General features: G+C 38.7%; 1 protein-coding gene across 9 annotated transcripts in view; it reads left to right on the top strand.

Annotated features, from left to right (window-relative positions):
• Nucleotides 1-1084: 1084 nt before the first annotated feature.
• Nucleotides 1085-13651, top strand: part of RBMS3 (RNA binding motif single stranded interacting protein 3) — a gene marked incomplete at its 3' end in the record, with an annotated part of 632486 nt that continues 619919 nt past the window's right edge. For 8 of the 9 annotated variants that reach the window (XM_079795310.1, XM_079795314.1, XM_079795312.1 and 5 more), the window contains exon 1: nt 1085-1781. In XM_079795310.1, coding sequence (XP_079651436.1) covers nt 1707-1781 — 75 coding nt within the window. In that variant the 5' untranslated portion in view covers nt 1085-1706. Of the gene's footprint in view, nt 1782-2073; nt 2148-13651 lie in introns of those variants that run through there. The other variant, XM_079795317.1, reaches the window with a different exon arrangement.

The raw sequence follows: 13651 nt of genomic DNA, 5'->3' as shown, positions 1-13651 counted from the left end.
TTGGCCTGCCCGGCGCTTTGGGCATGCGTGAGCACTCCACAGCAAACACAGCTGGCGAGGCTAAAATTAGCCTCGCCAGCCTTGAAAAGAGACCCTTTAAGGAAATATATTTTCTCAGAAACAATTTGTATTATAATGCAGCAGCTGATCGACATGTCAGAATATTACTTACTATTGGTGGGGGGAAACTCTGCCAAGTAATTATGATTTTCGTTCTTTTTCTGTGTGTGCTATCAGTGCAGCAATTAACATCCATGATCAAAATCATCACAACGAGATAGACAATGAGAGGACCGGTGTTTTTATTTATCAAGAAGTTCATAAACCCGACCGCACATCTCTTTTGATATTTCCAAACGGGATGTGATGCTAAGAATGACTATTTCTGCTCTAAGTTGGTCGCTGTGATCTGTGGTGCGTGGCTTATTACCAGTGGAGTCCTGGTGTAGACTCCAAATTTCCTCCACACCCGGCATCCTCCATGCCCTCCAAGAAGTACAATGTTAGTTTCTAAAACGTTCGTTTCTAAAATGTTAGATCCATCTGGCTTCAGGGTGTCCACGGGTTTTGAAAGCATCCGGAGACACACTTTTTGCATTTTAACCAGCTAGGTTCGTCCCTCTTCCTGGATTTTTTTTTTTTCTCTTCCCCTTTCTCCCTCCTTCCTCCCTTGTCCTCGCCTCCCTCCCGAGGTCCGCACTGTTTTTGTTTAGCGGGGTGGCTTACCTTTAAAGTTGGCACGCAAAGGGGAGAAGGCAGCTCTTCCGTGGAGTCGATGGAGGGAAGGAGAAGAAGCAATCCACCGCCCGCATCTGAGTCCCCCGGTTCAGTTCCAGCGGCAGCAGCTTCGCTGCAAAAATCGCTTTGCTATTCGAGATAGCCAGCAGAGGGAATCGGAACTTTGCTTGCAGCAGGGGTTGAAGCAGCCTTTTTTTTTTTTTTTTTTTCTTGGAGGAAATACTGCAGCCTTCTGGACTGCATACGCCGCTCCCTGGAGAGGCTCTCTCGGTTCCACCCACCCGCTGGAAGGAGGGGAAGTGAATGAAAGGACAGGACAAGCCCGGATCACCATGTCACTCTGGGAGGGAGACAGCAGCAACTAAGCTGTGCAAGGTTTTTTTTTTTGTTTTTTTTTTTCCTTTTTTCTTTTCCCCTTTCTTTTTCTTTCTGTTCCCTCCCTGTTTTCTTTTTTTCTTCTTTCTTTCTTTCGTTCTCTTTCTTTCTTCCTCTTGGTTTGCTTTTGCTTTAAGGTGAGGAAAGAGACAAACAGGAGACAGGAAGCTGATCTGCAAGGATTCGGAGTTATGCTGAAAGGACTTTGATTTTTTTTTTTTTCCTTTCCCCCTTTTACAAACGCTGGCAATTGACATCAATACGGACAGCCTGGTAGAGAACAAACTGCCTCATCCCAAGTGGACCCCGGCAGCTGGGAGAAGGCAGACAAGATCTGGGGAAGCTGTGTGTGGGGTTTGATTTTTCCCACCGATCCCCATCTCCTTTTATTTTTTATTTTTTTTCTCTCCTTTGGTGTGTTTCTTTTTTATATTCTTGCTGTGTTGGAACTAGCAAGTGGTGGAAGACGAGGAATCTCCGAAGCCTCATCAGTCATCGGGACTGTCAGGAATAGTGGTTTAAGAGGAAGCTCGGCCTGGGGCACTATACCCTGTCATCCAGTTCCCTGCCTCGGAGATAAAGATTCCAGCTACATGGGCAAACGCCTGGATCAGCCACAAATGTACCCCCAGTACACTTACTACTATCCTCATTATCTCCAAACCAAGGTATGGCTCTGACCCATAGTCTGGCAATCAGTGTGCTATCCTTCTGCACTTGGATAGGAAACAGGCAGGCATGTGAATTATTATTTACCTACCCTCCCTCCCATCACCTCTTCCTGCTTCTTTGAAATTAGTAACATACCCACGGAGTTAATAAAGGCAGCGGAGAATATAGGAAGAGAGCAAGCCTGGAATCCTGGCTTTCTCTTTAAGGAGAGAGAATAGTTTCGCGGGAGTTCTTTTGTTGTTATTTGGCAGCACAAACGTTCCTGGTATCTGTAAAGTCCTTTGCAGATGGGCAGGGTTGTTAGAAAGGAGATCCTAACGGTGATTATCAGGCACGAGAATACAATTTCAGGGGCTTTTCTGGTGAGCTGTTCTTTGTGACTCGGAGAGGGTTTTTCCCACTGGAGAGGACACGCCAGGGTGGGGGTAACTCAAACTTTTAATCGCTGAATGTAGAATAAAAGAAGGGTGTGGAAGGTAGGCGGCAGTGAACTAAAGTCTCTTGGAGTTTGTTTGGGTGTATTTTTTTTTTTTATTTGCCTTACACGTCTTGTTTCCTATGGGGGGTGGTGATCAGGAGCCTACAGACTAAATTGTGGAGCTTTGCCCAGAGATGTTCTTGACTTTTAGAAGCTCCGTTTGTCTGTGTTAGCTGCCATCCGAAGGCCTGGGGCTTGGGATAGGATGAAATGTAACTGATGGTAATTGGACGTGAATTGGTTAAATACTTCAGGCTGTATGTGTGTGCTCAAATGATCATTAGGGGGCCAGTGGGAAGCCCACGTAACTAAGCAGTGGGCAGTGCCAGCCATGAACTTTCTCCTGCAGTTCACACATGAAGGACTCTCAGGTGTAATATCCCTGCTCCAATTTGTCAAATAGATTGGACTTGATGATTGGGGTGGGGGGGGGGATGTTGGTAGCGTGCCCACCTTGAATGCATGGATTCTATTTCTTTAGGGATGATATTATTTTGTATCGCATTAGCCAGACTCCACAGTCCTCTTCATAGATAAATATGCCAGGAGTGAACAAGGCGTGCCTGAGTGATCTGTGCTGTCACCAGGACTCCTTGATGCGATTAGGCTTTGGTAATTCATGCTGTAGTTATCGCTCATTTATTCTGTCTCATCAAACAATGCCTATTTGTGAACCAGACCAGGCAGCAGACTTTCAATATTATATTAAAGATTGTTGCCTTTTTGCCTCTCTTTTTCCATCGCTCTAGGATTCGCCCTGCCCCTCCAAGGTCGACTCACGTTGCTTTTTGCCTTTGTGAGCATTTAGTTTGTGCTGCTGCTGCTGCTTAAAGAGACCAGCCCAGTGCCTTGAGTTTTAACTCTTTGGGGATTGGGAGGAGAATGCTGCCTGCCTTTCTTGAGGAAATGGCAAAGCAAGGACATGTTAAAAAAAAAGAGGGGGGGGATTTGTAGTCATTTCTCATCCCCCGAAGAAACAAAAACAACAAACTCAAGGGGTTTGCATAAAAAATATCGGACATTCCATCCCTTTTACTCATTTGGCTAAATTTTTCCAAATGTTTCAAAATTCACGCTCTACTTTTGGGTCCTTGTTTTCTACTAGGAAGTGATATTCAGAAAAGAAAAAGTTTAGATCACAATGAATGGAAGAGTCGCTTTTCTGCTTGGGATTTCTTAACCTATTAGTAGCAGGAAATAATGTCATGCGCATTATATGAAAGATACAGGATGCTCCATGAGCCACCCTGGTGGAAAGTGTGTGTGTGTGTGTGTGTGTGTGTGTGTGTGTGTGTGTGTGAGTGATTGGGGTAAAGGAGAAAGTGGAGTGGTGAGGGAAGAGAGGAGAGCTGTTTTGGGGTCCTATGTAGTTTAGTGTTATGTAGACAGGCGACATCTGGATCTTGTTACTTTCAAACCAGTCAAAGCCATCAAACTTCTGGAACATTTTTAAAGAAGTTAGATCCATTAGGCGACCTAAGCTGATATTGGGGTAATCAGATCAGGGTGGTAGGGAATATCAGATCAGCTACTTTAGCTATCAGGGTAGTTCATATTGATTATTATGTGGTAAAGTTTCGACAGTGCTGTGAAGTTGTCGAATATTGTTACGGAGGCTCTGAAATGACAGGCATTAATAACATCCCTGGAAGCTGAAGACGTGAAAACGTGCCCTGTTTTGAAACTTGGACACAGGAGGAATGGGAGGAAGGGTCAATGTGCAATTGCATTTTAAAAAGTGGAGATTTTTCTGCCAGCGTGAATCCTATATAAGAAAGTACTCTCATGCCCCAGGGTAGCATGAAAACCACTGGGTTATTTCAGTATCAGTTTTTGCCCTTTTCAAACTTATATCTCAAAATATAATCTATAATAATTTTGAAGGACCTAGATGTTGCTCTATTTATTTGTAAGTCTAAGTGAAATTCACAAAATCCTCTGTGTTCTAGACTTGGCTTATAGTTCTAATCCTATTTTGAAACCATAGCTATTTAAAATGGTGCTTATATATGCAGAATACTTATGGTTGATAGAATTAGAATTCTGTGGTTGACAACAAAGATTATACATACTCTGGTGATATCAGAACTTCCACTGTTCTCTAAATTCTAAATTTCACTAATCCACAAAAGCTATTTGTGGACATTAGTTTTGGTGGAAAATCTTCATGGGATTTTAAAGAGGTGAAATGCTTATTGTATTCATTCATAAAATGCAAAAATGCTGAACCTTCTCTTTTCTTACTTAAATATGTGTGTTAGATATAGTTGCTATTTTCTTGTGATGAAACAAAATGAAAATGGGATTTTTAAATAAATGCAAATGGTTTCCATTTCCTCAAATGTAATTAAGGTTTTTAAAAAATTGTGACATTTTCCTGCCTTCCCTGCTCCTACTTTCCATTACATTAAAACCAATCTCTTAACTTTGTTGCTTAACTTTTTTAAAATAGAAATGAGATATTTATGCTTTTGCCCATTTGAATAATTTTCCAGGTGCTTAAAATGTTTTCTTAGAAAAATTTACGTGTAAGTTAAATAAAATGAAAACCCAGTGGCTGACTTGTAGCAATATTCTTAGCTTACTCTCCCGGACCTCACATTAAAAGTTACCCTTTGCAAATTTTCTTTTTGATCAAATTCTTTCCTACCAAGAAGAGCAAGTTTGGAAAAGAATATTGCTTTTGATTAAGGAGTAATGAAGAAATCTTGGTGACATGTCATAATATTTAAATAAGAGACATAACTGGATTAAAAAGCATGAGTTTCATCAAAAGAAATTTGCTATGGGGAATCCACCCAGAATCATCAGCAGATTTTAGAGAAAGGGGACCAAAAAAATATGTTCATTAGCTAAGTGATAATTTACATAATGATGTTTGATTGAGTTGTAATCCAATATATCTCAGGAATTTTGTCACAGCCCATTCAAAGCAACTGACCTGTTGCTATTGCATTTTGAGATCCAGAGTGCATTTCAGTTTGAATTTGAGGTATTTTCTGCGTGTGGTGGTAAGGCAGGGGGTGTTCTTGGAAAAACAAAGTAGAAAAGCTAACAAGGGTAAAACATGGTCACAGCCTGATACATTGATATTTTGTAGATAACAAATAGATATTTCTCTCCTAGGCATTGTGATATTTGGAAAACGTCAGTCATCTTCATAAAACTTGAAGATTTGCATAAGCACACTCAGCAAAGCTGGTCTTTTTACCTTTTCTACACCCTTACCAGTCCACTGTGTCTCTCCCAATGCAGGACACCCTTTCCAATCACATTGCTCTTACATCCGTCTATTGCCTTCCCATCTGCTTCCTGGGAAGATCTTGAAGCAGAGGTGCAGACTACGGTTTCTCTGGCGGGTGATGCTCAGATTGTGTTCAGAACCTGGTGTGAAGTTGGGGTCAGGTATAAGAAGTCATTCATCAACTGCACACCGATTCCAGGCTGAGTTTCCAACCATCTGCAGCCTGGATTGCCGCCCTTGTCTGAAAGTCTAGCTGGAGCCCAATGGATTGGGCCATAGAAAGAGCAAACACTTGAGAACACAAGGGCTGAGGAGTAGCACAGGAGGAGAGAGGCTCTTTGGGGGGAGGCAAGGGCTGTTCTTAAAGATGTGAATGTACAGATCCTTCAACAACAAAACAACCCTTAACACACTTCTTGCACATGAAAATGTAGAAAATCTTGCCGAGGGAGGGAATGAGTTTAGAATTTCCTTAGTACTTCCTGCCCAGATTTGCACTGATAGCCAGAGTTGGGAACTTGCCAGTTTTAAAACAGCCTTGAAAACTCCCAAGTTCTGTTTTCCTTTGAAAGGCTGAAACATACAAAACTGGTTTTCTAAAAATCTTTCAGCAATTGAAATTTTAGGTACAACTCCAAATATTTCTTTCGCTTCAGGGGTGTAACATGATAGCCTGCAACTATGATAAATCTTGTTTGTCTCATTTTAGAATGTATACGATGTTAATTGTTTTTAATAAGAGAAAAATAGTTATTTTTCTTCCCTCCCCAAATCTTTATTACCATTGGGATTGTCTTATCTTTTCTGTAATGTGGTCATTGTTTTCACAACACTAAGTTTAGTGCCTGCTTAAAAGGAGTAGAAATGTTAAAAAGTTCATGTTTTATATGCAGAATTAATTCCAAACTTAAAGGAAAACACCATGTATGTTTCTTTTAATAGTATCTTTCTCATGCATTTTCCTTTCAGATTCTCTGAATTTGGAAAAAGAATAACTGAATTATAACTCGAAATTATTTCCATGAAGTAATAAAATCTATTTGAGGGGTGGCAGTTGGGGGCGATTTGTAGGGAAGGAGGCACAAGAAGAGAAGGGAGGATGTTAAGTTCATTCCAGGTCTCTCTGGCTCCAGGAATTCTGGCATGCTTCATTTTTGCACTAATATGATTTTACACAATTCTCTCTGACATTATCAGTCTTTTTGGCAGAGAGAGGGCTCAGTCACAATTATGTCCACGCCAAATCCTAAGAAAACCAGTCTTTTCCTTTAAATCTTTCTTAGTGTTGGACTTCTTATTCGGAGTAAATGGTTGATGTTTATCCAAAATTGGCTTCGAGTACTACATTAAAATTGTGTTTTGTAACAGTCTCATAAGCCACAGCTGTATGTGATTAAATAGTGTAATATCAAAAGCATGTGAGAATAGACATTTTTATGCTATAGCTGTTGCACAGCAAGAGTGCAGATGGACCTGAAGGGGGACCAGGAGCAAAAATATATTCTTGGGTTGTTGAGGATGTAGGTTGCTCTTTTGTTCAGTAGTTGGAAAAATGCTGAGCCATTTTGGATATGGTTAAAAAATATACTTTCTTAAAGCAAAACCAGAAATATCAATACCCATTTTTATTTTAAGTGTGGCGTGCCATTTAATTAGAAAACACATAGTCACGGCATGCGTCTGAAACCGATGCAAATGGAAAGGCCAGAATTATTCCCATGGAACACACATTCAAAGAGCAGAAGTGAATTTCTCATTTCTGTCTTGAAATTATACATGTTTTTCCTCTCTGTTTCTTACTACTTTCTGTGGAACTATTGTGAGAAAAACTTCAGGCCATGTATCCCTAACCAAAAGAGTGGTAGATAACCAAAATCAGCAACTTAGAGCAAAATAGGCAGCAGTATGACTCTTTTTGAAGTTATTTGAAAATATGATTATCGGTTTTTTTATGAATACTGCTCTTTTATTTCCAGTGTTAAAAATTACATAGTAACACAAGGAGGCACAGCTTCTACTTCTATTTCTTTGGCAAAGATGTTATATAGTAAAAAGGTCTCTATTTCTTATGGGATGTTTTAACTATAGTTTCTTAAAATAATATTTGTTCATGAAAACTATAATCTTTAGTTTTTTTTTAGAGATTCTAAGTCTATAGGAATGTTAATACTAATAAAAATTTATTAGTAAGTCATTGTTTTCAGTGTCCTTGAAGAAGCCTATAGGATTGGCTATTGGTTTTCAGATTTCAGACACTAAACACGTTTTCAGAAGGAAAAAGAAAATGAAAGAAATGTTGGATAGATTCTGTTTGTGTGCGTTTTTAATTTTTCTTTTTCAAGTTAATATTGGCAGAGAATTTGTTCACATTTAAAATTGGGCTTTTTTCCCCCATGTAGATTTATTAGTCAGGAAATGCATACCATATGGAATCAGATATCTGGATAAAGTTTTGTAATTCAGAGCATCAATCTCTAACAGACATCCAATTTCAAGAGTATGGATAATAAATGATAAGACATGGATTCTGTTTTACTTTGGGGAAATTCTCTGATTTGTGTGTCAATGAGTTGGTTTCTAGGTCAGGTTCTCTGAGCCCTGTTCCAGGCTGAGCATTTGTGACTCTCACTTTGAGATGGATGAGCCTGCTTTGATATATTAGTGGTATGGGGAGATGACCTCCGTTTGTGCCATTGATGAGTTTTGTTCGGGTCCCTGATGCTTTCTACAGAGCAGATCAAATGCTGCTTTGTCGACTCTGGTGATTTGACAAATTTAACAGTCTGCATCCTTCGCCACATCTAAATCCCATGCACCGAGAGAAACACATCCGTCACCTGGGAGTGGGTGGAGAACAGTTCCCAGGGGCGGGACAATGACAGGCATCAATTAATCATGATCATGGCTGGCCTTGTTGCAGTGGTAAGTTTTTTTCCCTTCAAGTGGGTAAAATTAGGGCTTACCAAAAAATTAATAGTGGCAGTGTGAGGCTTACTTTTCCTCATTCAACGTTCTCTCTACAGGTGGTATAAGAGCTGAATATACATATGTTGGGCTAAACCAGTTAAGGTACTGAAGGAAATAGGCTTGCCTTATTAAGATCCTCGCAACCCTAGTTTCATGAATGAATCTAGGAGCTTGTGTAGATACGGAAATAACAGTTGATAGATGAAATATCATTTTGACTGGAGTTTGCAAGACCTTCAAATTCCTGAATTTCTTTATAAGAACCTTTAATGTACGGGAAAAATAAATACTATAGTAACCATAGTAAATGGTATTGTAGGAGGAAAAATACCATCTTCTCCAGGACATATAAACAAGAGCATTATCTTTTCCTCTTTTTCATGCTAGGTACGCTTCTGGTTCCCCACAAAGCTCCTGTTAGCTGAATTAATGAAAGTAAATGGAACCTTGAATTTAGCTTTTATGAATGATAAGCAAATAGAAAAAATAGACTAAATTATATACACAGTCAAGGCAACCATGATAATGTCCTTTCCTGATGTGTGAAAAGTAAAGTATAATAGAAGAAAAATAAGCATGATATTTTAAATATTCGTAGTAATCATTTTAGGAACAGATTTTTAATTTGTTTTAGAATTAGCTTTCCTATCGTCATATTGTAGGGTTAAGAAATTTGTATATATGGCACTCAATATGCTAAAAGCAGATGATCTTTTGGTTATCACCTTCTTAACTGGTAGTTTCCAAGATGAATGGAGATCATGCATAGAATTTAATGAGAATTTTTGAGAAGCCTTCCTATTTTATCTAGTGTACTGCTGTCTATTTATCTTAGTTAAGTTGCTGATTGATGACAATTTAATGAAAAGGAAAATGGAAAACAGAATGCTAACTATCTGGTTTTCTGGAACTGGTTAGGATACCTTAAAAGCTTTTCTTATGTATGCACATCATATTTAAAGCTTTTATCTATGTCTATAAACTCTCATGATGCCCCTTTTAAAACTTATCATTCACACAAATTGGAGGGTAGCATCCTGAAAATAAAGCTATCATAGCTTAAAATTCAAACAAATTTACTTTTAAACTCACAAATACTTTGGAGTAGAGGAATTATTTGAAGAAGTGTGTATAAAACTTGTAATTAAATTTCAGAGACTGTTTTCTAGGATATCTCTCTCTATTTCTCTCTTTCTCTCTTTCTCTCTCTCTCACACACACACAACCATATATGATGGTATTTTCCATTTTTTCTTGAGAGATGAGAAAAGCACTTCTTTTTTTACTTAGTGCTAGTCCCTTGCATGGTTGTGACATCTCTCTCTCTCTCTCTCTCTCTCTCTCTCTCTCTCTCTCACACACACACACACACACACATACACAAAACCATATATGATGGTATTTTCCATTTTTTTCTTGAGAAATGAGGAAAGCACTTTTTTTTTTACTTAGTGCTAGTCCCTTGCAGGATTGTGGCTGCTCTTGACTTTCATCCCCTAGGTCTCTAGTCCTTTGCACACCAATTCAGACTGCACTTGTATACATAAGGATGTTGTGTGTTAAACTAAGGTAGGCATGGAATTTTGAAAACAATAACAGTTTGATGTTTGTTATTTCTCAATTCCAAAAAGTTAACCAATGCCTTTGAACTGTATTATTTAACTGTTAGGACAACTTGACTTCATGTTAGCAATGGGATGTTTTCCCTTTCTAGCTTGTTCTTGTTCTTATTCTTGTATTCAACTTTGTTGATAAGCTAAAAAAGATACGAAAGAAGTCAAAGGCAGTAGGTCAATGAACATGGAAGAATTTTTCTCCAAGTTTAGTGGCTTCTTTTAACAAAGGGAGAAGTTGAGGGTCATTGTAAAACCTCCATATTTTCTGGATACTCTTGGAGGCCCACATCAGATATTCTAACAAGCTTATTAAAATGCACTCACATTCCACACATCAAGGTAGATTTTTTTTTGCAATAAAATTTAGAGTTTTTATAATTTTGCTGCTGAAACTCTCCGAGTGCAAGTAAATTCATTTATGTGTGCCTGTAAAGTTTGGGCCATCATCTTGCATATGTGGGTGTTCTTGCAAAGTGAAAAAATATATAATCCACAAATCCTCTTGAAGAACAAAGAAAGGTTACCAGAGAACTAAATAGAACAATGAGTAAAGTTGGCAATGCATTATGTTCTGTAGATATGCAAACAAACATTTATTAATTTATGTTTCACAGTTTTCATTTCAGTTTGGAGGCAATACATTTTTCTCATCTCGTCTATGTTATTCTGGGTTCCTAAAGCAGCCAGAGAGTCTAAAAGCTGGCCATCTCTCTACCTATTGTGGCATTTTGGCATTCAAGATATCTCTGTATTTTAGTAATCCCAAATTTCCGGGGCGGAGCATGTGGTAGAACAGCAGAACATATCGGAAAATGTCATTAACATTCTTTGGCTAAACTATGTCAAAAGTAGACACATTGGATTGACCTTTGGCAGCAAAAACAACTGAGAATTCCTGATCTGGGTGCCAGGTTCACAGAATTTTTTTCATTGTGCAACTGTTGGAATTGTTTACCAGTTGGAAAGAAAAAGAAGTTGAATGCAACAGGTGTTTCCCTGGGCTCCCAGCTTACGGGTGCAAGCAGGAGGCAAATCAGTGGCACGGTATTTATTTTATGGCATAATCTTTCTAAATCCTTCTCTCTCTAAGTGGGTTCATTGGTTTATTACATGTATTAAAACTGCCACCCCCTGCCGATCCTCAGTGACCACGGTTATTCACCTGGGATAATTTCTCTTGGTGTCCAGAGGTCCCTCTCGGCCTTTCAGAATCTTTTGTGCCTCATAAATGTATACACACCTGGACCAGATCCACCATTACTCTCACGCGTGGTTGGGCATCCTGAAGATACTACCTTTCTAGCCCTGATCCAAGCAGGATAGCTTTCTTCATTTTCATTGTTATTCCAGCCATTCAAGAAAAATCAGGATCCTATCTCCTCCTGCCTTAATCAAGAAGAGTTTTCTCTGACTGTAGTACCAGGCATATGCTCATACCTGGGAATTCACTCCTTACCCCCAACTTGAAGGGAAAATCCTTCTAATCACCCAATATTTTGATTCTTCATCTAATTGCTCAATTTTTCTTACCAGTCCTCTAGCCAGATATTACTGAATTTCATCAACAGATTCAGTGAGTCAGCGTTGACTTCCCTCTTTCATAATAAAACATACACACACACTCACACACATAGATACTTCTGGAACTTTCAGGATTATTTCAGTGGTCCTGACTCTCTTAAAGGCTAAATGACCTCAGAGAAATATGGAAGAGCAAAGTGGTCTTAAGGAGACATATACTTGCTCTTTCCAGTTCTAATACATTTTTTTTTTCTGGAAATTGGTATCAAAAGGGATGAGACTCACCAAAATAGGGGTGATTAAATATTTTCACATCCTTTCTAAAGTATAGTAGCTTTCCATGATCAGAAATATATCGATAATATATTATGCAAGTTAATATCTACTCTTTTTCCTGCCATTCTTCATAGTATCCTTTAGAATTCTTGATTGAGTGATTCTGATTTTTACCCATATAATTTCATAATAATTGTTTAAACTATATTCTAATGATCCTCAAACTTTTAGTGATGAGGCTGTCAATAAAATGGTAAACAAAAATTACAGTTTTATGATTTTATTTAACAAGTGATTTGTGAGAGGCACCCAGAAAGATAAGTAAAAAACAAAACAAAAAAACACACACACACACACACACAAAAACACAATTGGAAGCTAAAGTTATCAGGTCTTAATCTACTTTTGAAAATTTTTGGAATTTGACTTTTTGTTTTCCTTTCTAAGGCAAAGGTTAAGAGCTCTTTGACAAGGAGTAGATAGTTCACAAATTGAAGAACCATCATTGGGAAAAAAATTATAATATGCGTATGAAACGTGGTATATAGGAGTCATATAGTTAAGGCTTTTGGTGTCTTGTGAAAAAAAATTAATGCTTTTGAGGACAAAGTAGTGCTTTTGTTGTGTTTATTCACATGTCAGAGCACTTAGTAACCTATAGCAGTTACTTCTGTTGCTCTGGCTTACCCATCACTAGTTCTTAGGGAGGACCTAGAGAAATTTGAAACATCGCTTGAAATTTCTGTATATGAAATATTCACATAAAATTCATGTATGTTCAAAAATATAATCATGAGTGAAGCTATATTTTTCTGTGTAGAAAGGATTGGCTTTCTTAAAAAAATACTGATTTCAGAGAGAAAGGGAGAGGGAGAGAGAGAGAGAGAAACATCAATGAAGAGAGAGAATCACTGATCTGCTCCTCCTGCACACCCCACACTGGGGATCGAGCCCGCAACTTGGGCATGTACCCTGACCAGGAATCGAACTGCAACTTCCTGGTTCATATGCCAATGCTCAACCACTGAGCCAGGTCAGCCAGCCAGGCAAGGATCTAGCTTTGAGAGGGGAAACCAGTGGCTTAAGTTATAAAACCAGCAAACCTGTATTGGCATGAGAATTACACAATCCAAAGTACTAACCAGACAGCAGTGATGCTTGAGGCCCACTAATGTGTTTAGGGATCCATGGGGGGAGGTTGAATTGAGGATAAGTGTGCAGTCATGGTTAATGCTCCCTCAGCACATGCATATGTCAAAGTGTGGGACTTGGTGAAATGTTGTCTAGATTTCAACATGGTTATCGAGGAGTTTCAGTCAATAGAGGTTCAAGAAAGTTAGCTATTGTTGTTATTCTTTATGGCCCTTCTTTTTTGCCAAGTTCATTTTACTCTATCCATCCTCATTTCATTTAGAACGACTGTTTGAAGTGACCTTGCATCTTCTGTATCTCCCTGTCTTTCTCACATTGTTCTTTCTGGGGAACTAAGTCTTTTCTGTCTGTATCACAGCTCTTATCCCCCCTCCTTTCTTGTTTACCCCCTTTCTCCTGCCCTCAAGCTTTCTCCTATGGATTTGACTTTGTCTCCTTGCCTTTGGCTCCTAAACTTCTACTTCCTCTTCTTTGTTCTCTGAGCTTTTAGCCCCCTCTTAACGTTTTAGTTATTGCTTTTTTATTTTTTCCATTTCTTTTCAAGGTAGAGTGAGATTGGGTTTCAACTTTCTTCTTCTTTTTTTTTTTTTTTTTTTTTTTTTTTGCTTGGTT

This window comes from Cnephaeus nilssonii, assembly GCF_951640355.1.
Source record: "Cnephaeus nilssonii genome assembly, chromosome: 17".
In the NCBI taxonomy this organism is placed as follows: Eukaryota; Metazoa; Chordata; class Mammalia; order Chiroptera; family Vespertilionidae; genus Cnephaeus; species Cnephaeus nilssonii.
This window is presented reverse-complemented; position numbering and strand designations above follow the sequence as displayed.